The 25770-nt window shown below is 40.6% G+C and overlaps 1 protein-coding gene across 1 annotated transcript; it reads right to left on the reverse strand.

Moving 5' to 3' along the window:
* Positions 1-27: 27 nt before the first annotated feature.
* Positions 28-25138, reverse strand: LOC139553102 (interphotoreceptor matrix proteoglycan 1-like). The gene is made up of 17 exons (XM_071365056.1): positions 24770-25138; positions 21649-21870; positions 19618-19784; positions 19457-19491; positions 18734-18747; positions 18571-18611; positions 18172-18330; positions 16994-17052; positions 16520-16722; positions 14935-16443; positions 14265-14809; positions 13837-13923; positions 3159-3378; positions 2437-2647; positions 1965-2150; positions 1669-1858; positions 28-349 (listed from the first exon to the last, which is right to left on the reverse strand). The coding sequence occupies exons 1-17, from the start codon at positions 24834-24836 to the stop codon at positions 230-232; spliced, it is 4035 nt and encodes a 1344-aa protein (XP_071221157.1). The 5' UTR covers positions 24837-25138; the 3' UTR covers positions 28-229.
* Between the last annotated feature and the right edge of the window lie 632 nt (positions 25139-25770).

Consider the following 25770-nt stretch of genomic DNA (forward strand, 5'->3'; position numbering starts at 1 on the left):
GATTACATGCAATCTGATTACAAAAAAACAGTCGCTGAAATCAGTTGTGTTACCAGAAAAAAATATTGTAATCAGATTAGATCATTTTTTTTAAATGATATGATTGCTTCTTGGATTACTTTTACGTTAATGGTTACAATTTTGGACAAGGTAGCAAGTAACTGCAATGGATTACATTTAGAATTGAACCTACCCAACCCTGCGTCTACCCTTAGACAATATGACACATTCAAACTGAGCCCAAGATCAGAATTTTCTCCCCTACCTCGTTGTGTGGTATACAGTGATGGAAATCTACCATTTCAGAGACTAGCTTGTCGGGTCCGGTTGTGTAGAGCTGTCTGGGGATCTGGGGAAAAGTATCAGATTAACACAGTTTACACTGTTCATAGGTCACAAGGAACACACTAGAAGCGCATTAAAGGGGACTGCAGGCATGCGTTTGGCACTAAATATAATTTCAAGGGAAGACATCATTGAGGGTGAAGGTTGGGTAATATTAATGCTCCAGAGAAGATAAGGAGTTTGACTAGACATCTACAAGGTTCTATTACTCATTCACCAGCATGGTTTGACATGGAGTATCCTGTTGACACTGTCATCTACTGTCATAGTCTTCAAATGTCTGACCTCAAATTAACCAAGGATGTTTTGGGGTATATTGATCACGACTCACCACAATGAATCTCTACAGAAAATCACTTTAATACAATATATATATTATCTGGCCAATTATGTCCAGGGGAATTTAAATGCATGCACATAGATTTTAGGAATTGATAGACAGTCAGACATTTTAATCTCTACAGTATCATTGAGGGTTCATCCAATTTCATGGATACTGAATAATGAGGATACTATAGAATGGGTTTAGGGTATGAAAGTATACCTCACTGTACAATGGAGTAGAAACGCGTTCCTTCAGAATTTGTTGAAGGAACTAACCATCCCATAAGAGTGGAAAGGAAAAAAAGGAGCGCAGGAGAGCTGATCATTCAAAGTAAAAGCAAGGAGAGCTTCTTTGGCGATTCAAAAATAAAGATGTAATGAAGAAAAGTACTGTGATTTACCTGTGGTGCATTTTCAAAAAAGAACAGAACAGATAATATTAGAAATACTCAGAACGCACCGGGTTTCAGCCGACTGGTTTTTCTCAGGCAATGCATCGTGCTCTCTGAGCCTTTGTTATGTGATCTGTTCTGGACGTTTTTAAGATGTACCACAGAACCTATGTGAGTACTTTACTTCATTAAAGCTTTACTTTTAATCACAAAGAAGCTGTCATTCTTCTTGTTTTGTCAGCCCTGTTCTTACTATAGCCCTGTTCTTACTATAGCCCTGTTCTTACTATAGCCCTGTTCTTACTATAGCCCTGTTCTTACTATAGCCCTGTTCTTACTATAGCCCTGTTCTTACTATAGCCCTGTTCTTACTATAGCCCTGTTCTTACTATAGCCCTGTTCTTACTATAGCCCTGTTCTTACTATAGCCCTGTTCTTACTATAGCCCTGTTCTTACTATAGCCAGGAGAGAAGGTTGTTTCTTGTGAATCGAAATGGTTATTTGTCATAAGCGGAATTAGTAAACATTAGGTGATGTTTGCATACGGTTTGGATTAGTGGTATTAGTTTGTTTAGAATATGGGGCCAATTGAGCTATACAGATTACCTCAATACTTAGATGTATATTTTCAATAGCGCGAAAACCTTCTTGCTCGGATGTTTGGGAAGAACCAGCACCGCTACTCGAGGGTGCTGGTGTACTTATGCTGGATACTTGAGTTAAGATGCCATCGTCATTTTCAAAAACAGGGTTCACTCTCAATGTGTTCTCAAAGGCATAGGGAGCAATTGTATGCCTATAACACAAAGGAGATAACAAGATCGTAATAACCAAGCTATAAAACAACTGGCTATTGTAGCACAACTCTAAAACAAATAAAAAGGTTAAAAAGGCCTGCTTACACCAAAGTCACAGTCTTTCGGTTCCCGAAACATTTCTTGTTTATGAATACCAAGATGCCTATGATGGCACAAACCAAGGTGAGGCTTCCCACCAGGCAGGCTATGAAAATGGCTGGATCTACAGGCAGCGACACCAGCTCATTGCAGCGCTCTCCGTGATAGTGCCAGTATTTCCCTACAGGACATCTAAAATGTTTGAGAGAAAACAGGATTAGTGTCAACCCCATTGGCTATAGTTTCTTCTACTACAGTAAAAAAAAAAAGGATATCTCAATATGTCAAAAATGCCTTTCGGATTCAACAAAGCCCTAAGGCACGTGCTGGAGCATTGTTGAATCCGAAGAGCTCTTGAAGAATTTCATAGATCTTATTTTAGTGCAAGACAACATCAAGAAGAGCTATGTTGCTAGTGTTTCAGTTGGTGGAAAGTGAGGACCGTAGCTTTCTGTCTGGCCGGTTAGCTCGTGGCTACCTGCAGGTGGCTCCATGACCCTGGATGATGTCACAAAGGCCCCCGTTGAAGCAGTATTCTTCCTCCAAGTTACAAATGCTCTGGCAGGGCAGACCGTCCGTAGTGCTGTAGCCAGGGTCACACAAACACTCAGCCTCCTGGGTCCAACTGTTTACCACACATTGGGAGAACTCATTGCAGGCCAAGAACTTGCAGGGATCTGCTTGGTCAGCTGAAACGAGTAAGAGGATAATTCATTAGCATTAATGAAATGCTGTTCACCTCTCTCTCCCCGATTTGTTCCTTCATTTTCCTCGCATGCAAAGGAGAAATGGTCCTATGTTATCCGAGATCCTTGGGATGTCCATACCCCACATTGAAGTTGAAATGTAACGGTTAAGGTTAGGGGTTAGGGTAGGGACGTCCCAAGGATCCCGGATAGCACTGATCAAGGAGAAACTGGAGGGCACGTTGATTGATGTGAATAAAGGTGTCTGTTTTAAATAAGGTGCAGGTAATGAGGTTTTAGCCAGGGAAGTGCTTGTGAGACTAGAGAGTAATGATTTTTGACATCATCTGCAGAGGACAACGCAGTTATGCTGCTGTGACATGCATTCTTTTGACCTTTCCAGATTGAGCATTCTAGAAGTATAATTAATCCTCCGGGCCCCCATCATTTAGATAGGAGCTGTTTCTGTCTATGTCAGTGAGAACATTCTGAGGCCAATATAGAGATTGCTTACCAGGTTCTATGTCCAGGTAGCGACTGTCAATCTCAATGTCTAGTCGTTTGGATGCAGCGTTGCAGAAGTCTTCTAGCACACAGTGAACGGCCTGTGTCAGGTTATGTGGCACATCTTTTTCTACTTTCATCTTGCTGTTCACCACAACACTACCATTCCTGAAGTTGAGGATTTCCAATTGCTTAAATCCTGTCAAATTAGATTGCAGATATGGGAGAAGCTGGAAAAGAGGGGAGATTAACTAAATTAATGGGTATAGAGGACGCATTTGATGCTTCAGCACTTCCCTTTTATTCACATTTGGGATTCCACTCACACGGTAATTTGACTAGTAATTCTGTTGACATTCAAAACTATCTGATTTGATTCGCTTTTAGTTTTAAGGAGGAAATGGTATTGGTTGGCATGGTAGTCCTCAAGACATCGTTATGGCAAACACCATTTAAATTAGAAAACCATGTAATGGCCATTGTTATGGTAATTTGGGACAGAACAGAGTACGCCAATTTGGCAAACAGTATTTTACATTAAAGTAATCTTAAAAGCATCACCAATGCCATCCCCATGAAGGACTAGTGAATTAATCTGGGTATAAGAATTAAAATTAATGTTTTATGAAAAAGTTCCCATATTTCTCTCTCTTCTCACTATGAGTTTGGAGACATTTAAACAGAAGTGCACATTTTTTTACTGATAAAATGTATGCATACATAATCTCATTCATCACAATAAAACCATGCAAATTACAGGCTTGAAATGATCAACATTACTAAATGTAGCACAAAACCATGCATTAGTTAGCCATAACTTCTTACAGAAGGGATACTGAGTTAGTTCCAAGTTAAAAGAGAAAAGGTTCAAATGTAAGAAACCGAGAAGGCCAGGCCATTGAGGCCTGTACGACAACAAATCTGTCCACGAAAATCTGTCCATGAAACAAATACAAAAACCAACAATACAACCGTTTTCAAATCTACCAGAACAATCTTCAAATCTGTCAAATTCTCTATTCTAGCCATATCTATGGCATCTCTCCATTGACCGAGTCCATTGAAAGTGTCTGATTGGCAATTATAAAAATGACCTTGACTGCCAGCAAGAATAATAGACTGAGCATCACTATTATAGCTGCTCTGTCGTCTTCAATAGTAAGGTACCTACATTTAGACAAGCGAGAACTGCAGGAAAACCAAATACTGTGAGAAGGAAACATGATGGTGCTTTAATGCAGCTGTTCAATGCCCGTATACCAAGAGATAAGCGGCATTATGGAGCTGTATCTGATTGGGTTACTCCACTTAATACCAGGGCCAGGTCACTATGGCTGAGTTTACACAGGCAGCCCAATTCTGATCTCTTTTATCTCACTAATTTGTCTTTTGACCAATCATGTCTGAAAAAGATCTGATGTGAAAAGATATGATGTGATTGGTCAAAAGACCAATTAGTGTGAAAAAAATATCAGAATTGGGCTGCCTGTCTAAACACAGCCTATGGGCCTCATACAACCTCATTCACCTCGCAGAGCACCATGCTCCATACTGTAGTAAGGCCCCCAGTAAACGTGCTGCTAGCAGGGGTATTGCTTAGGTACATCCATGTGCCTCAGCATTTCAAATCCAACAAGTTCGCAATCCTCACTGTGCTGTAGTCTTAACGGCCTGCTTTGCACAAACTAGGTGCGTATAGCAATAACCTTGCAATGTTCATTTGAGTAAATAACAGAATACTATTTAGAGTACATTATGTCATCAAAATACAGTTTTTCTTAATATATCCTCCAGGATGCATGACAAACTCGCTTAAACTTGTCTAGATGTTACACGTGTATCTACTGGTTCTTTTTTGGATGTCCTGGTGAAACCACCCTACCATAGTCTCAATTATTGAAAATGTTTTGCAGTTAACATTTTCTAATCAACCAAATGGGTAGTATTTTTTTATGAAGTTACTTAAACCTCCATTTCCAATGTTATTGGTTGCTACACAAACCAGTAGAGACAGGAGTAAAATGAGTAGTATGACAACGAGGAAGCAGGGGGCTCTAGGATACATCACAAATGGGGTACGACGTTTAACAGAAATACATGTTTCGTTTAAATGGGCCTGAACTGGAACTACCTAATGAAATTAGTCAGAACTTACAATGACTTACATTGACTGACCAAGTGTTGCTTTCTATTGAAATAATTAAAACATTTGTGGACCTTTGTCTTGCTAGCCCATTTAAAGGACAGTTAAGCTATTATGAAAACATACAGTAGTAACTATACTTACAAAAACTATTGTGAATACTTACCAACTCAAACTTCTGACCACATTCGTTTTTGGCAGAAAACATTCTATTGCAGAATAATTGGACACACTGGTTAATGTTGAATCCCTGGTTTGAGCAACCACTTAAAATTGGAGATGGAGTATGGATGTTTTTATTAGATATGTAGCTGATTAAAATTACAAGACGTCTGGTTAACTTTATTGGATGCAGCTCACTTATTGGATGCAGCTCATAACTTAATAGTGAATTAACTGACTTGCCTAGTTAAATTGAATTAAATATTCTAAAAGTAATGCAGCAGAAGTTCACAATTTTCTAACAGATAAATCCAGGAATTGTCATGCATTTTGTCCTGCATCGCAACATTGCAATGCATTAAATGCATAGTAGAAAGTGATTCTGAAACAAGTTTGTCCTATAGTATTCCAAACGTTTGTGCTGTGAATTTCGCTACACCCGCAATAACATCTGCTAATCATGTGTATATGACCAATAACATTTGATTTGGTTTGATTTGAATTAGTATGAGCTGACTGGCTTATGTTTTTATGTATTTTATATCACAATATCAAGTAAATCTTACTTAAACAACATGTTCCATTTGAAGACTGCACCAGTAGATTTCTGCCCTCCAGTACTCTAGCTTCCATTCTACTCTGCAGTGTCTGGATCCCTGTTAGTAAGCGCAGGCAATCCAATTTGTATTGATATCCATCCCATGTTAAAACCTGAGGACGTTACATAACACAAAGTTAAGGCACTTCTGTGGAATTCAAGAATATTTCCCACTACCAAACTAAGCCTTAAAACCAAATATAAACGTCTGATGTAGGGCAAGTTGGACGAGTTTCATAACATTAGCTGCAATTGGTATGAATGCAGATCTCTAGAAGAAAGCAGTGTTTATCATTGTTGGGCTTAAGTGATTATGGTTTGTACTTGAGGAGGCAGGGCTGTCCAAAATAGCAATGGTAATGCTGAACGTAAACAATGTGATGACGTACCAATTCCTTACGACCTATTTGTATTGGGAGGAAAGCTTGTTCTCTCTTGTGCTCTTGAACCAATTGTTTTACCCATGCTATTAGCTGTAATCCTGCCTATATCCTGTAAAGACGCACCTGAAATCTCATACTGTACATGTACAGTTGAAGTCGGAAGTTTACATACACTTAGGTTGGAGTCATTAAAACTCGTTTTTCAACCACTCCACAAATTTCTTGTTAACAAACTATAGTTTTGGCAAGTCGGTTAGGGCATCTACTTTGTGAATGACACAAGTCATTTTTCCAACAACTGTTTACAGACAGATTATTTCACTGTATCACAATTCCAGTGGGTCAGAAGTTTACATACACTAAGTTGACTGTGCCTTTAAACAGCTTGGAAAATTACAGAAAATTATGTCATGGCTTTAGAAGCTTCTGATAGGCTAATTGACATAATTTGAGACAATTGGAGGTGTACTTGTGGATGCATTTCAAGCCCTACCTTCAAACTCAGTGCCTCTATGCTTGACAACATGGGAAAATCAAAAGAAATCAGCCAAGACTTCAGAAAAAAATTGTAGACCTCCATAAGTCTGGTTCATCCTTGGGAGCAATTTCCAAACGCCTGAAGGTACCATGTTCATCTGTATAAACAATAGTACACAAGTATAAACACCATGGGACCATGCAGCCGTCATACCGCTCAGGAAGGAGACACTTTCTGTCTCCAAGAGATGAACGTACTTTGGTGCGAAAAGTGCAAATCAATCCCAAAACAACAGCAAAGGACCTTGTGAAGATGCTGGAGGAAACAGGTACAAAAGTATCTATATCCACAGTAAAACGAGTCCTATATCGACACAACCTGAAAGGCCGCTCAGCAAGGAAGAAGACACTGCTCCAAAACCGCCATAAAAAAGCCAGACTACGGTTTGCAACTGCACATGGGGACAAAGATCGTACTTTTTGGAGAAATGTCCTCTGGTCTGATGAAACAAAAATAGAACTGTTTGGCCATAATGACCATCATTATGTTTGGAGGAAAAAGGAGGATGCTTGCAAGCTGAAGAACACCATCCCAGCTGTGAAGCACGGGGGTGGCAGCATCATGTTGTGGGGGTGCTTTGCTGCAGGAGGGACTGGTGCACTTCACAAAATAGATGGCATCATGAGGAAGCAAAATGTTGTGTGTATATATTGAAGCAACATCTCAAGACATCAGTCAGGAAGTTAAAGCTTGGTCGCAAATGGGTCTTCCAAATGGACAATGACCCCAAGCATACTTCCAAAGTTGTGGCAAAATGGCTTAAGGACAACAAAGTCAAGGTTTTGGAGTGGACATCACAAAGCCCTGACCTCAATCCTATAGAAAATGTGTGGGCAGAACTGAAAAAGCGTGTGCGAGCAAGGAGGCCTACAAACCTGACTCAGTTACACCAGCTCTGTCAGGAGGAATGGGCCAAAATTCACCCAACTTATTGTGGGAAGCTTGTGGAAGGCTACCCGAAACATTTGACCCAAGTTAAACAATTTCAAGGCAATACTACCAAATACTAATTGAGTGTATGTAAACTTCTGACCCACTTGGAATGTGATGAAAGAAATAGAAGCTGAAATAAATCATTTTCTCTACTATTATTCTGACATGTCACATTCTTAAAATAAAGTGGTGATCCTGACTGACCTAAGACAAGGAATTTTTACTAGGATTAAATGTCAGAAATTGTGAAAAACTGAGTTAAATGTATTTGGCTAAGGTGTATGTAAACTTCTGACTTCAACTGTATATTCGTGCACACAAAAACACAATTGACTTATGTTGAACTAGGCTGATTGAGACCACTAAAAAGTAATCTTGTAAAATATGTGTGATGCTTGTGCTAACCAGCATTACCTAAAGGCTCTTACTCAGTGTGAAACCCCCTGAGGTGAACATTGTCTATAGTAGTCTATTGGGTTCTTTTGATTCAGACCAACCCGGGGCTGTCCACATACAATTAGCAATGAGGGAGTTTAGCAAGTCTCACTCCCACAACTGTACAAAAAACGAAGACTTTCCTGCTTTAGCAATATCAACCACTTATTCAGTTTATCCACTTCTACAGTCCTACTCACACACGCGGACACATAAGTAGCCAACATATGAAAATAATATTTTAATGTGGCTTGTGTTTTTTTTTATAACTACCCAAAATTACCAAACGTTCCTTTACCACAATGCCTCTTTCAAATGTATGTAGCAAGCTAAAGTAAGCATGCACACTAGTCAGAATGTAATACAAACATTGTGATGCATATTGAGAATAAAAAGCTACAGAGCACAAGATCAAAATGATTCCAAGCACATTTCTAAGCTGTCCATAATAGTTGGATGTTCCTAAAAAAAACAATAGATGTAAATAATTGTCTCACTGTGGTTTTTAAAGACTTAAACCAGGATATTGATAACAACATCTTATCTCTCGTCTTCTTGCGTAAGTGAAAAGAGAGCACACACTGCTGCCCATATGGACATACTGCTGCCCATATGGACATAATGCTACCCATATGGACATAATGCTACCCATATGGACATAATGCTACCCATATGGACATACTGCTACCCATATGGACATACTGCTGCCCATATGGACATAATGCTGCCCATATGGACATACTGCTGCCCATATGGACATAATGCTGCCCATATGGACATACTGCTGCCCATATGGACATAATGCTACCCATATGGACATAATGCTACCCATATGGACATACTGCTACCCATATGGACATACTGCTGCCCATATGGACATAATGCTGCCCATATGGACATACTGCTGCCCATATGGACATACTGCTGCCCATATGGACATAATGCTGCCCATATGGACATACTGCTGCCCATATGGACATAATGCTGCCCATATGGACATACTGCTACCCATATGGACATAATGCTGCCCATATGGACATAATGCTGCCCATATGGACATACTGCTGCCCATATGGACATACTGCTGCCCATATGGACATAATGCTACCCATATGGACATAATGCTGCCCATATGGACATAATGCTGCCCATATGGACATAATGCTGCCCATATGGACATAATGCTGCCCATATGGACATAATGCTGCCCATATGGACATACTGCTGCCCATATGGACATACTGCTGCCCATATGGACATAATGCTGCCCATATGGACATAATGCTGCCCATATGGACATACTGCTGCCCATATGGACATAATGCTGCCCATATGGACATACTGCTGCCCATATGGACATACTGCTGCCCATATGGACATACTGCTGCCCATATGGACATAATGCTGCCCATATGGACATACTGCTGCCAATATGGACATAATGCTACCCATATGGACATACTGCTGCCCATATGGACATACTGCTGCCCATATGGACATACTGCTGCCCATATGGACATAATGCTACCCATATGGACATACTGCTGCCCATATGGACATACTGCTACCCATATGGACATAATGCTACCCATATGGACATAATGCTACCCATATGGACAGAATGCTACCCATATGGACATACTGCTCCCCATATGGACATAATGCTGCCCATATGGACATAATGCTACCCATATGGAAATTCTGCTGCCCATATGGAAATTCTGCTGCCCATATGGACATAATGCTACCCATATGGACATACTGCTCCCCATATGGACATAATGCTACCCATATGGACATACTGCTGCCCATATGGACATACTGCTACCCATATGGACATACTGCTGCCCATATGGACATAATGCTACCCATATGGACATACTGCTACCCATATGGAAATACTGCTGCCCATATGGACATACTGCTACCCATATGGACATACTGCTACCCATATGGAAATACTGCTGCCCATATGGACATACAGGGCAATCGGAAAGTATTCAGACCTCTTGACTTTTTCCATGTTTTGTTATGTTACAGCCTTATTCTAAAATGTATAAAATAATGTTTTTTTCCTCATTAGTCTACACACAATACTCCATAATGACAAAGCAAAAACAGGTTTTTAGAAATGTTTGCAAATGTATTACAAATAAAGAACAGAAATAGCTTATTTACATAAGTATTCAGACCCTTTGCTATGAGACTCGAAATTGTGATCAGGTGCATCCTGTTTCCATTGATCATCCTTGAGATGTTTCTACAACTGGATTGGAGTCCACCTGTGGTAAATTCAATTGATTGTACATGATTTGGAAAGATGCACACCTGTCTATATAAGGTCGAACAGTTGACAATGCATGTTAGAGCAAAAACCAATCCATGAGGTCGAAGGAATTGTCCGTAGAGCTACGAGACAGGATTATGTAGAGGCACAGATCTGGGGAAGTGTACAAAAGAAATGCTGCAGCTTTGAAGGTCCCCAAGAACACAGTGGCCTCCATCATTCTTAAATGGAAGAAGTTTGGAACCACCAAGACTCTTCCTAGAGCTGGCCACCCGGCCAAACTGAGCAATCGGAGGAGAAAAGACACATGACAGCCTGCTTGGAGTTTACCAAAATGCACCTAAAGGACTCTCAGACAATGAGAAACAAGATTCTCTGGTCTGATGAAACCAAGATTGAACTATTTGGCCAGAATGCCAAGCGTCACGTCTGGAGGAAACCTAGCACCATCCCAACGGTGAAGCATGGTTGTGGCAGCATCATGCTGTGGGGATGTTTTTCAGCTGCAGGGACTGGGAGACTAGTCAGTATCGAGGGAAATATGAACAGAGCAAAGTACAGAGAGATCATTGATGAAAATCCGTTTCCAGAGCGCACAGGGCCTCCGACTGGGGAGAAGGCTAACCATCCAACAAGACAACGACCTTAAGCAAACAGCCAAGACAACGCAGGAGTGGCTTCAGGACAAGTCTCTCAATGTCCTTGAATGGCCCAGCCAGAGCCTGGACTTGAACCCAATCAAACATCTCTGGAGAGACTTGAAAATAGCTGTGCAGCGATGCTCCCTCTCCAACCTGACAGAGCTTGAGAGGATCTTCAGAAAATAATGGGAGAAACTCCCCAAATACAAGTGTGCCAAGCTTGCAGCGTCATACCCAAGAAGGCTTGAGGCTGTTATCGCTGCCAAAGGTGCTTCAACAAAGTACTGAGTAAAGGGTTTGAATACTTATGTAAATGTAATATTTCCATTTTTTATTTTTAATACATTTGCAAAAATGTGTTTTTGCTTTGTCATTATGTGGTATTGTGTGTAGATTGATGAGTGATTTTTTAAATGCATTTTAGAATAAGGCTGTAACGTAACAAAATGTGTAAAAAGTCAAGGGGTCTGAATACTTTACAAATGCACTGTATACCTATACACCATTTCATACCTGAAAAAGCCATTCTTAGCTTTCTTTACCTTATTAAACTTTGGCAAATCTTGGTGGACAGACTTACAAATTCTATACACATCCGTAGACATGATTTATTATGAACAAACCTCATTGCCATTAGCTAGCTCTTATCACCATATGAGACCCAGATGAACCAAAACCTGAGCAGAATCTACAGAATTAAGGCAAATGTCACTGTCTTAGACAAAACCAACAACATAGAACAAAAAAAATGTTGAAAGACTCAGACGAACAGACATGAAAGAAATCGTTATATCTTTACATTGATTAGTAAAAGTGCATTTCAGAAATTGCAGGTACAGTACCAGTCAAAAGTTTGGACACACCTACTCATTCAAGGGTTTTTCTTTATTTGTACTATTTTCTACATTGTAGAATAATAGTGATGACATCAAAACTATAAAATAACACTTGGAAATCATGTATTAACCAAAAATGTAGCCACCCTTTGCCTTGATGACAGCTTTGCACAGTCTTGGCATTTTCTCAACCAGCTTCAACAAAAAAGTGTTCAGAAAATCTAAATATATTTTAGATTAGATTTTCCAACAATCTTGAAGGAGTTCCCACATATGATGAGCACTTGTTGGCTGCTTTTACTTAACTCTGCAGTCCAACTCATCCCCAACTATCTCAATTGGGTTGAGGTCGGGTGATTGTGGAGGCCAGGTCATCTGATGCAGCACCCTCACTCTCCTTCTTGGTCAAATAGCACTTACACAGCCTGGAGGTGTGTTCTGGGTCATTGTCCTGTTGAAAAACAAATGATAGATAGTCCCACTAAGCGCAAACCAGATGGGATGGCATATCGCTGCAGAATGCTGTGGTAGCCATGCTGGTTAAATGTGCCTTGAATTCTAAATAAATTACAGACAGTTTCACCAGCAAAGCACCATCACACCTCCTCCTCCATGCTTTATGGTGGGAACCACACATGCGGAGATCATCCTTTCACCTACTCTGCGTCTCACAAAGACACGGCGGTTGTAACCAAAAATCTCAAAATTTTGATTTCCACAGGTCTAATGTCCATTGCTTGGGTTTCTTGGCTATAGCAAGTCTCTTCTTATTATTGGTGTCCTTGAGTAGTGGTTTCTTTGCAGCAACTCGACCATAAAGGCCTGATTCACGCAGTCTCCTCTGAACAGTTGATGTTTTGATGTGTTTATTACTTGAACTCTGTGAAGCATTTATTTGGTCTGCAATCTGAGGTGCAGTTAACTCTAATGTAATTCTGGGTCTTCTTTTCCTGTGGCTGTCCTCATGATAGCTAGTATCATCATAGCTGATAGCTAGTGTCATCATGTGCTTGATGGTTTTTTCAACTGCACTTGAAGAAACTTTCAAAGTTGACATTTTCCACATTGAGCTTCATGTCTTAATGATGGACTGTCGTTTCTCTTAACTTATTTGAGCTGTTCTTGCCGTAATATGGACTTGGTCTTTTACCAACTAAGGCCATTTTCTGTATACCACCCCTACCTTGTCACAACACAACTGATTGTCTCAAACGCATTAAGAAGGAAAGACATTCCTCAAATTAATATTTAACAAGACGCACCTGTTAATTGAAATGCATTCCAGGTGACTACCTCATGAAGCTGGTTGAGAAAATGCCAAGACTTTGCATAGTTGTCATCAAGGCAAAGGGTCGCTATATTTAGATTTGTTTAACGCTTGTTTGGTTGCTACATGATTCATTAAGTGTTATTTTATAGTTTTGATGTCTTCACTGTTATTCTTCAATGTAGAAAATAGTAAAAATAAAGAAAAACCCTTGAATGAGTTAGTGTTTCCAAACTTTTGACTGGTACTGTATGTATCATTTAGCCAAACACAGTTGACAAATGAGTCAGTGGTTGTAGAGATGTTACTTTTGGTCACGTGCTACTCGCAGGCAAATGTTAGTCAATGAAAGCAAATTCTAAGATAGATTCTAATAAATGTTTGAGATATGTACAGAACATTTAGAAAAGAAATAGGCCATGCTCTCTCTGAGACATGAAAGAAATAGTTCCAATATGGAAATACCGGTATTGAAGCTAACGTCCTCTGTCTCCCAGTCCCAGATTTACTGGCTCCAGGATTTGGCGAGTCTCTGGGCTCAGAGAACTGGTTCTAAGTAAAACAAAATGTAGCCAGTTTTTTATATGGACAGGTCTTCTGATGAACTCTGAGAACTCTACCCCAATGTACTTGGCTGTTAACATATAGCACCAGTATGGATTAATTAATGAACTAATGTAATCAGGCTTACATCATCACTTGTCTAGTTTCAAAAATAGCCCCTACTCACTTGGGGCTACTTAAATGTTCACTTCACTTCAAACATCCAACCATTGCTTAATGCACAATTAGCTTATCAAACAGTTTGAAACAAGAGCTTGCAGCTAAAAATACAGGTATGACAACAAGGCATGCAGAGAGATAATATCGAGCACAAATATGTGTTTACCTACCAGCTGAAGAAAGGTATTCTCCAATGACCTGTACTCAGGAGAGCTTTTGTTGAACAGGTCCTCTGAAAACATCATGTTAGTGACTCGCAAACTAAAGAACACCACCATTTCTTTGGCTTTTCCAGTACTGGCCATTAAAGGAGTGTTCATGTGTGTGAGTGCTGGGGGTGCGGTGGACTCAAATGGGCCTTCTAATCCACTGCCAAACTCGTCCAGCGTATTGGCGGCTTCTGTACCGTCCTCTACCTTTTCTACATCCTTCTGCATGTCCGAGTCATTAGAGATATCCACGTCCGTCTCAAGTGGTTCCTCTTTTTGGAGAGTGTCCCATCCTTCTGAAGGTCCAGGGGGAATATTTGCTGAGGGGACTTCCTCAGGCTCTGCTTGGATGACATCATCCTCAGATAAAGGCATGTTTGGTGATTGTGTAGCAGTGGTGAATGTTTCGATGGATGCAGGTTCTACGTGTAGAGATGCTGTAGTGGTGATCATTTGATTGTCTCCGTCTGGTTGCTCCTCTAAAGCCGCCTCAGTAGTTGTGGGTCCTTTTTAAATAAAATAAAAAATATAAGAAAATGACATACAAATCCATTTCAATCAAAAAGATTGAAATTGAAATCAAAAAATGCTTCCATAAATTTTGCCACTTGGTTTATAAGCAGAACATTACCTTCATCTTCCTTAGGTTCAACAGTTGGGAGGGTCTCCTCAGCATCTTCCTCAGGGGGGAAGAGAGTAATCATTTCGGTGGTAGGCTGTTCTGTAACCACCGTTCTTGTAACTGGTGGCCAAACCCAAAGGTAGTCCTCTGTCGCATCCACAGTCTCCTCTAGACCAAGTATCTCCTTAGTGACAGGCTGTTCCATAATGGCCGCCAGAGTTGTAAATGGTGGCTTAACCCAAAGGTAGTCCTCTGTCGCATCCACAGTCTCCTCTATATCAATTGTCTGCTCTGTAGCATCCACTAGAGGCTGCTCTACCTCAATCGTCTTCTCTGTAGAATCCACTGCAGGCTCCTCTACATCAAGCGTCCCCTCTGTAGCCTCTACCTCAATCGTCTCCTCTGTAATATCCACCGGCTCCTCTACCTCAATCGTCTCCTCTGTAACATCCACTGGAGGCTCCTCTACATCAAGCGTCCCCTCTGTAGCCTCTACCTCAATCGTCTCCTCTGTAATATCCACCGGCTCCTCTACCTCAATTGTCTCCTCTGTAACATCCACTGGAGGCTCCTCTACTTTAAAGGTCTCCTCTGTAACATCCACTGTGGTCTCCTCTACATCAAGCGTCCCCTCTGTAGCCTCTACCTCAATCGTCTCCTCTGTAATATCCACCGGCTCCTCTACTGCAGTCATCTCCTCTGTAACATCCACAGCAGGCTCCTCTACCTCAATTGTCTCCTCTGTAACATCCACTGGAGGCTCCTCTACTTTAAAGGTCTCCTCTGTAACATCCACTGTGGTCTCCTCTACATCAAGCGTCCCCTCTGTAGCCTCTACCTCAATCGTCTCCTCTGTAACATCCACAGCAGGCTCCTCTACTGCAGTCGTCTCCTCTGTAACATCCACTGGAGGCTCCTTGACCGCAACCGTCTCCTCTGTAACATCCACAGCAGGCTCCTCTACTGCAGTCGTCTCCTCTGTAACATCCACAGCAGGCTCCTCTACTGCAGTCGTCTCCTCTGTAACATCCACTGGAGGCTCCTTGACCGCAACCGTCTCCTCTGTAACATCCACTGCAGGCGCCTCTACCTCAGTCGTCTCCTCTGTAACATCCACTGCAGGCTCCTCTACCTCAGTCGTCTCCTCTGTAACATCCACTGCAGGCGCCTCTATCTCAAGCATCTCCTCTGTAGCCTCTACCTCAAGCATCTCATCTGTAGCCGCCACTGGAGGCAACTCTACTTCTTCTGAGGGAGAACTCTCACTAAGTTCCTCTGGGGGAGAATTGGGGGTTACTTCAATGGCAGGGGAGGCAGTGGTAGCCTCAGTGAGAAGAACAGTAACTGAGTCACCTAAAGGCACAACAGTGAGTTCCTCAGGTGTGTCTGTAAAAGCTTTAAGAAATTCCTCTCCGACAGCAACAGTTGGTAAGAAACCTTCAGTGTGCCCAGCAACCTCCTCTAGCAAGGTCTCCAAGGTAGTCGCTTCCAACTCATCGCGTAGAGAAACAGTGGGATCTGAAGGGAAAACATAAAAGTTAGCGTTTCTTCAAAGATTATATCCCAGTTGACCTGAGCTTTAAATTAAGCTTACCAGGTTCAAAACTGAGTGTTTGTATGTCCACAGGCAGGGATGTCTCTTCGCTCAAGGCCTTGGAAACCAGATCCTTCAGTCTGTGCCCGTTTGTGTAAACAACTGTCCCTGTGCCTGGTTCTAGAGTGGGTCTAGATTCTGTGTCATGGTCTTCTCCATTCGTCTCAAACACCACAGCATAGCGGACTGACACATCATCAGATCTGTCAACAAAGCAGAGCTTATATTAGGGAAATAGTATGTATTACTGACAGTTTTTATTATCTAAGCATTTTAGCAAATATAGCAAATGCCAAAGTTTGAGAGACCTCTGACTAATGGAACACTGTTTTGTTATTCCTTTGCTAATGAGACAGCATCACTCTGCGCAGAGAGTGTGTATGTCTAATGGAGCCTGTTCAATGGAATGAAAGATTTGCCTGACTTGTTAGTACTTTCACAGTTCCTTGAACAACTTACCTAAATTCAACCAACCGAAATCCCAAAACACGAAGATCTTTATACCCAGGAAGTTTGTCAAAAACGTGAACCATCTGTGGAGAAAATACATTTTATGGTTATGTTTAGGTAACACATCTTTCTTCGATTCATGCAGCATTCTCTCTGGGGCAATAATCATTGTAAGCAAAATAACATCACACGAATGGAAAAGATATAGCCAATACAGAAAAATGACTTTCATTATATTATGGCTCTCTCACTGTAGGATCATCTATGTGCCGTCAACAGACATGCATTTTCTCTAGGAATCATTCATGAGCTTTACTTACACACTTTAGCTTTCTGGAGTTACAAATCCAATTCAGTCTTTTGATGTTTCCCAATACACTGCTTGATTTACCCTTATCGTAAGCTTCTTAAAAAGCACAAGCTCATTTGCTCACAAGCTCATTTTGGGCTCCCAATGGGTGCAGTGGTCTAAGACACTCAGTGCTAGAGGCGTCACTACAGACCCTGGTTCTATTCCAGGCTGTATCAAAACCGGCTATGATTGGGAGTCCCATAGGTCGGCGCACAATTGGCCCAGCGTTCTAGACTAGGAAAAGGCATAAATAGTAATTCACAAATGTTGTATGCTTGCAAAATACTTTTGCAATCTTTTCAAAACTGTTTTTGCTGAAGGAGCTTGTGATTATCTCAAGTCACTGCTCACGTTTTCCTCTGTTCAATGGCTATCTATGCCTATGAAAAGCAATATACAATGAGGCTTCTTAATGATTGTCCCACACAAGGCCTACCTAATTATGTGGCCAACAATCAGTTCTTCAATAAAAGTATTACCTTAAGAATGTGATTTAACTTTCCAATTTGTAAGTCGCTCTGGATAAGAGCGTCTGCTAAATGACTTAAATGTAAATGTAAATTTAAAAAATAAGAAAATAATCCTTTAGAGTCAAATTCTTACATGTGTGAATGTCTTAGTAATCTAACACACCAGGTTTCAAACCTGAGTTATCTGGGTGACTCAATACCTATGTTAGCCAATTCAGTTAAAGCCTAGGCATTGGCTCTGGGAGCTAAAATGAGTCAACAGGCCTCAGTCAAGTTTAGTCATTGTGTAGTTCACTAAACCCATCTCTGCAATAAAGGCTAATTTACTTGTTCATACTTATTAAGACTTTTCAAGAACATTTCCTCCCTGTTCGCCTCACCGTATCGTGGAGATTGCGTGTGATGTCATGGTACTGGGGAGCTGCAGGGTCTCTCAGAAGAAGTTCACTGTAGCCAGGGTCAGCTATGGTGACACTGAACTCCACTATCTGCTCCTCAATAACCTCCTCATCTGGTACAATGTTTGGAATCTCTGTTATCTGTGGAAAGCAAAAGCAGCAATGTCATTTTCGATGACCATCATTGAAACTATCAGCGTTATAAAGCCATGGCAAGGTAGCTCTCAGAAAATATGATTTAACTTACGTCCCCTGCTTCATTCGGAATGCTAAATAGTTCTGATGGAGTTTTCGAGCCTACAAAGAAAGCATTGTGCATTAATTCCAGAATGTTGTATTATTACATTTAACACGCTGTATGGATGAATGTGGAGTACTTACATTTCTCGATCTCAGTTCCTCCAGCTGTTGGTACTTCACCGCTGGAAATCAAGAATAGATGTTTTACAACAATTACAATCAAACTGAAATGTACAAAAGGTCAAAAGGGGGTTTCTTGCTCTCTAGGCCTTGGTCCAGAATCCTACCATGATCATCCTGTCACCCAAGTTGTTTGGGCTGAGATGCACAGAGAAGGTGGGTCAGGTCAGAGTTGTATGTTAACTCAGGCCACCAGATGTACAGGCTCCATCAGTTTAGAGAGCTGAGGAGGGTTATTTGAGTTTACCTGTTTTTGCCTTCTACCAATTAAATCAAATCAAATTGTATTTGTCACTTGCGCCAAAATGAAACACGTATAGACCTTACCGTGAAATGCTTACTTACAAACCCTAAACCAACAATGTTGAGTTTTGTTTTTAAGTAAAAAAAATATTTGAAAAAAATATATACAATAAAACCATATAAATAAAAATAACACAATAAAATAACAATAATTATCCTTGCCGCAACAGTGATTTTTTTAGGTCATGATTACTTTTTTCTACTATAATTTAATCCTTTCTGAACAAATGTTTAGAGAAGCTTGCCTAGTCTCTGGAGATGGTTGCTAGCGTTTTAGAACTTTGTAGTGAAATCTAAAATAACAATGGGGTATGAAACATTGATTTTACATTTATCTGTATCAAAACCGGACATTTTTTTAACATCTATTTTGTTTTCAAACACCATATTAAATTAGAATACAATTGATAAAAAAGGTAGTCAGTTGAAAATTCATGCCGGAAGGGTGTTGAGCATCAGTTTGAATTAAACATTGTAGGCCTACTTTTAGTGATATCTCTAAATAACATCTAACATTTCTCCAACCTTTTCTCTACCTACCTACCTTTCTTTCTGGATTTTCTCCTGTTCAGCAACTCTCTAAAAAACAAACCGACACCCACATTTTAAATATAGAATAACATATATCTCCATCACTGTTATTATCCCTCATTGTTACTCTTGTTACTATGATGCATGGGAATGCATGGAGGTTTTAGTACTCACTCTGGCCACCATGTCAATGTGTTCCTGGGTACTACTGAAGTTCCTGGCCACCTCATCCAGACAGAGAGAGCCATGCTGGCAGGCGTAGGTCCAGTGTTTGTACTCCTCGGAGTTAGGAACCCTGTCCATGAAGATACGGAAGGCCTCCCATATCGCTTCCTGACAAACTAAAAGTATAGTCAAACATATCAGAACAGCTGAATAAAGACCTGTATGAGAACAATTCTTATCATATAGACTAAATGGCAAGTCAATATTTCGCATCTCATTATCGTATACGTGTAAGACGAGACTCAACAATGGAATCATTATGGCCTAGGTTTGGACAAACCATTTTGTCACATACCGTTAATATGATTGAACAGCTTTGAATAATGTATCAGTTAAATGTCACTTCCCAATGTGGGAACGAAATTTACTCGTCCCTAATGGTCTGGAATATTAGAAACGTGAATCACAAAAAGCCCTAAAGCTTTTGTTGTATTTATTTATTTTATGAGGAGCAACAACCACTTGAATTATCCAATATGTTTATGCCTTCGAGACATTCTCTTGCATTTTCATTTCATAAAGTGAAGTTATTATTTCCATGAGATATTCACTGTTTGAATACCCTCACCTCAATGTTACTCCAGCCCTGAATATAGCCAGTCACTCAACAGAATCTATGCATAAAATCTGCAAATGCATGACTTTCCGAGGGCTTATGAGAGGATTTAAGTGAACATCTACAGTACCAGTCAAAGGTTTGTAAACACCAACTCATTCAAGAGTTTTTCTTTATTTTTACTATTTTCTACATTGTAGAATAATAGTGAAGACATGAAAATAATAGTGAATAATAATAATAGTGAAGACATTAAAACTACGAAATAACACATATGGAATCACGACAAATCAACCCAAAGAGATATCCGCCATGTTGGAGTCAACAGAAGTCAGAAATAGCATTATAAATATTCACTTACCTTTGATGATCTTCATCAGAATGCACTCCCAGGAATCCCAGTTCCACAATAAATGTTTGTTTTGTTCGATAATGTCCATCATTTATGTCCAAATTCTTCCTTGTTGTTCGTGCGTTCAGTACACAATCTAAACTCACGACGCGAGTGCAAGTCCAGTGGAAAGTTCAGACGAAAAGTCATATTACAGTTCGTAGAAACATGTCAAACGAAGTATAGAATCAATCTTTAGGATGTTTTTAACATAAATCTTCAATAATGTTCCAACCGGAGAATTCCTTTGTCTTCAGAAATGCAATGGAACTCAAGCTAACTCTCACATGAACGCACATGGTCAGCTCATTCTCCTCTCATTTTCCCCCACTTCACAGTAGAAGCATCAAACAAGGTTCTAAAGACTTGACATCTAGTGAAAGCCATAGGAAGTGCAACATGACCCCATTTCCACTGTATCTTGGATAAGCAAAGAGTTGAAAAACTAAAAACCTCAGATTTCCCACTTCCTGGTTGGATTTTTTCTCAGGTTTTTGCCTGCCATATGAGTTCTGTTATACTCACAGACATCATTCAAACAGTTTTAGAAACTTCAGAGTGTTTCCTATCCAAATCTACTAATAATATGCATATCCTAGCATCTGGGCCTGAGTAGCAGGCAGTTTACTCTGGGCAAGCTTTTCATCTGGATGTGAAAATACTACCCCCTACCCCAAAGAAGTTAATGCAGCTGGTGGCCACACCATATACTGACTGTTACTTTTGATTTTAACCCCCCCTTTGTTCAGGGACACGTTATTCCATTTCTGTTAGTCACATGTCTATGGAACTTGTTCAGTTTGTCTCAGTTGTTGAATCTTATGTTTATACAAATATTTATACATGTTAGGTTTGCTGAAAATAAATGCAGTTGATAGTGAGAGGAGGTTTCTTTTTTTTGCTGAGTTTATATGCCATTTAGCAAACACTTTTATCCAAAGCGACAGTACTGGGAGTGCATACATTTTTAGCGCATGTGACCCCAGCAGGAATTGAACCCACAACCTTGGTGCCGCTAGCACCATGCCCTTACCTCTAAGTTTGTAGTAGGCCCGATGGTTGGAGATTACCTCCTTCATCTTCTCTTGAGGACATATTTTCACCCCCGTGGTGAAGAACGTCGACCTCTTCGTCCGGTGCCTGTCCAGGTCCTTTATCATTTTGACATTGGTGGTGTGTTTGACTGGTCTTAGACTCTCTAGGAAGTGTTTGTATTTGACATCTCGGATTCCAAACAAGTCTTGGACCTGTAGGTCTGCAAAAGACACATTAGAAATGGTTATCTTTAGCATACCTTTTTGGCCATATATGCCTAAATATAGTGTAGCCTAGCGGTTAGAGTGTTGGGACGATAACCGAAAGGTCGCTGGATCGAATACCTAAGCCGACAAGGTGAAAAATCTGCCTGTGCCCTTGAGCAAGGCACTTAACCCTAATTTTCTGGAGGGGCGCCGTACTACTATGGCTGACCCTGTAAAACAACACCTTTCACCGCATGTAGCCGTGTATGTAACAATAAAACTTTCTTTTGTCGTTTGGCTAAGTTTGTCTGGTTAAATATAGGTTAAAAAAAACATGATGTATGCTGCTTTCTTTCCCAAACAGTATCTCAGGTCTAACCTGAACTGACTCAGAGTATTTAAAATGGTAGCTACTAAAAATACTTTACTGTACCTATTGGCTACTGTCCAGTGTTTTAAGTGGACGACTGTCCCTCACTGTCACTGGATATAAATAGACACTAAAGTGGCAAGGTGAAGTATCTGAGGATACGAAGTCTAATTTTGGAGGCACAATGGAACTAGTTCATGTTGCGTTGCAGAGCATCTTCAAAGGGAGTCAAGAGCAAGTGTTTTATTGAAAGTCATCAATGCTCCGCATTTGTTTCGAATGACATCATATCCTTGTACAGTTACTCAACACAAAGCTATAGCTCAGTGGTCCTTTGTGAATGACATAGTAGGACAATAACAGGTTAGATTACCTTAACTGTAACAATTATGACTGACCAATGTTATTTCAGAGTCCTTCAGATCGTTGCCGTATTAGAGTGATCCCCAATTGCTGAAAAGGCTATATATGACCTAGCTGGCTTTACTCTATTCAGGGAACACACTTCCCCCATTTCACAGTCTCGTCCGTCGCAGAAAGGTAGTGCAATGGTGTTATGAAAGAAAATTAGGCCAGCAAATAGTCACTCCATTCAAAGAGAGGCTTTCTTAAAGGGGAAGTGCAGTAAATAATGTATTTTCCTGTGTTTTTATATATCTTTTTCAATGAGGTTGGAATAATATTGTATTATGAGCTGTTTGAAAAGACCCCCAAAAATGTCAGCTTGTTTTCCAGGCATGGGGTTTTGGCCTGCCTGGCGACATCACCAAGCGGTATAAGTTAATAGACCAATAACAAAGAGTTTCAAACTTCTCTGCCAATAATAGCTTGTTTTCAGGTTACATATTCCTCCCATTTGGCTCATCCAATTAGGTCCCTCATTCAGACCACTCAGACAGTCCTAGCTAAATTCTTGCTTGAGAAATTGCTTTTTGCTAAGAAGCATTTTTGTTAATTTTTTTACTATTGAAAACAATCACAGTAAGGTACTTAATTGTTTCCCAGAAATTATTTGATATTGAGATAAAAACGGTTGCATTTGACCTTTAAAGACGTTAAGTCCCATGCAATGAGTTCCTAACAGAGGCTAGGGCTTCATCTGACCTGCCTGCCATGTCTCAGGATTAGGCAGTAGAGGCCACAAAGAAATCAGTGTAAACGATATAACCACTTATACTTTGACCTCAGAAAGGTGGCCAGAAAGTGCCTTGTCTGAGAGATTACCATGTATAAGCTCAGTAGAAGAGTTGGTCGGTAGACAGACACTGCTAATCCATTGCAATGGCAAGGCTGTCTGAAATGGTAATTCCCAAAACTAGCTTGTTTAGTCACAACATTATAGTTTGTCTCTCACTGTCCAGTATCCGGATATCCAGTTCCCATTGTCACAGAAACATTGGGTTAATTGAAGTGTGATATCATACACATACCAAACGTAAAAAGGATCAATGTTTATTTTGATGAAAGGTGCCGCCGGTTCCCAATTTGGCCCGTTACAGAGAGATTTATGCCAAGAATGTGATCTATTGTTTGTCTCAAAGTGGGACAATACCCAATGACATGGTGAACCCCACCCCACCACAACCACCCAAACACTCAACCACCCCAACTGGACACTAATAAACTTCAGGTTCGGAATGGGGACCATTAGCCGCAAAACCCAGACTTATTCTCCAATTAGGGAACATTTTGAAAAACAAATAAGACACAATGTGAAATGTGCTCAGTGAGGAATGAGTATTCTGAAATGCACATAGGCTAGCATGAGGGCTTGCAGGGGAAATGGCCCCTAATGCGGAGCACCACAGTGAGGGCCTCACAGAACAGAGCTACAAGGCAGAAAAGATTAGTGTCCAGAGCCACTGAGAACAGAATGCCTTTGTTTCTTTTGGGATAATGAACGGACCAAAGACACAATCCAGCCAAAATCTGGACCCAACAGAAGTCGGCTAATAGAAAAGTTTTGTAGAATTTTAGTTAACGTGTTCATAGGGATCAACTAGCTCAATGTAGCCAATAGTGACTTGTATAATGTGGCCAAACAGTTTTCCCCCCAAGGTGTATTGCATTTTATAGGAATGTATATTCAAATCAATGCAAAAAAACACATGGACTCAAGTTTGACAGGTAGGATGAGCTGATGCTGTATTTGCTGGCTAAAGCAGCTGTAAATGCCGTTGCCATTGATTGAGTGTAGGTCGAAGTCAAGTGGCTCACACTGCTCTCTGTGGAAGTCCTCCTACGTAATGCAGCGAGCAGGTCACAAACTTTGTCAAAATACACTTTGCTTCAAGTTGGTTCCATTCAGTTCTGCAGTATGAATAAACTTTTAATGAGAGATTTGCAAGTAGTCAATTTGTCAAAATTGCCATACCGTCACAATGGTTCAGCCTTCTGATCTGACCCATCAAGAATGTACTGTATTCAAGCATGCACACTATCTCCATCATTGTGAAAGAACACAACTGTATTTTCACTTCAATTACACTGTGAGACAGGAAACAAAACAACAAGCCAGACAGGTCCCTGGAGTGAGAGCTTACCTTTGATTCGAGGGGCTGCAAGGGTAAAGAGAAATAGGGTGATGAACAGTCCCGTTCTCAAATGCATGATGGACTAGTTTAGGTCCTTTCAGAGCCAAAAAGTTTTCATTTGGAAACAAAAGGAAAGTCGCTGAAAAACTTTATCTCGAGTCCATGAGGAAAAATGTATTGTCGCTGTTGACAAAGTCTCGAGGCTCTAGAGCCAAAAGAGGGGTTGTTCACTATTGTCTTGGCTCCAGTTAGGTTTTAGCAGATGGAGTTAGAATCCTGGAGTTAGAATCCTGGTTTGATCATTGAGTCAGTCAATGATCCCTGCAGACCTGGATGAAGGATTGATAAAGGTGCCAAGGTGAGGGGGCTTGGAAAGGAACTCCAAGTTACTCCACTGTCGGTATAAGTGTGACAATGGTGACGAAATTCAAAAAGCAAGCTCCATTTCGGGAATAATCTGTTTACCTTCTGCTCGCTCAGCGTAATCCCTCCCTGGCCACGTGGTGGTGGCCTAGCCTCATCCTGTTAGGGCCCTTATGGAGCCTCATCTGTCAGTCAGTCAGCAGGGCCCATCGACTTACGGCCCTAGAGTCTCCAGTCAGTGTCCCTGTCACCCTGATCCTCAGTCTCTCAGCTCCCAGACCAGGCTAGATTTTCTGTGCCGTTCACACAATGCTCACTCTGTTCAGGCTAGCTCACACCAGATCCTCCTTGATGCGCCAAATTTACAGGCTGCCAAGCAAGGCTGCTGAGCTGTAGGATTTTTAGATATTTTTTTTTTAAGGACCTCAGTCTGGCTTTAAATGTACTCTTGAAAGTGGTAATAGTAGAATGCACAAGGTGCAATTTTGAAATTGGGTAGTGCATCATCAGTTGTCCTCTTGTCATGTTACTCATTGAATACCTTTTAAAATTCCAAATCAACTAGCCCATGTCAGCTGTTTTTTATTTAGGTTATTTTGCCCATAGATTGTGTTGTACTTTTTTAGTCACTCAAATATCACGAGTAC

This window comes from Salvelinus alpinus, chromosome 25 (genome assembly GCF_045679555.1).
Source record: "Salvelinus alpinus chromosome 25, SLU_Salpinus.1, whole genome shotgun sequence".
NCBI lineage: Eukaryota > Metazoa > Chordata > Actinopteri > Salmoniformes > Salmonidae > Salvelinus > Salvelinus alpinus.

Excerpts from the sequence above, each read along its gene's own strand:
- LOC139553102 (XM_071365056.1), bottom strand. The coding sequence starts at position 24,836 with ATGCATTTGAGAACGGGACTGTTCATCACCCTATTTCTCTTTACCCTT. Across the intron at positions 13,924-14,264 it reads AGAATACCTTTCTTCAGCTG|AACCAGTTCTCTGAGCCCAG; the intron begins GTAGGTAAACAC and ends TGTTTTACTTAG. Across the intron at positions 2,648-3,158 it reads CTACCTGGACATAGAACCTG|CTGACCAAGCAGATCCCTGC; the intron begins GTAAGCAATCTC and ends TACTCGTTTCAG.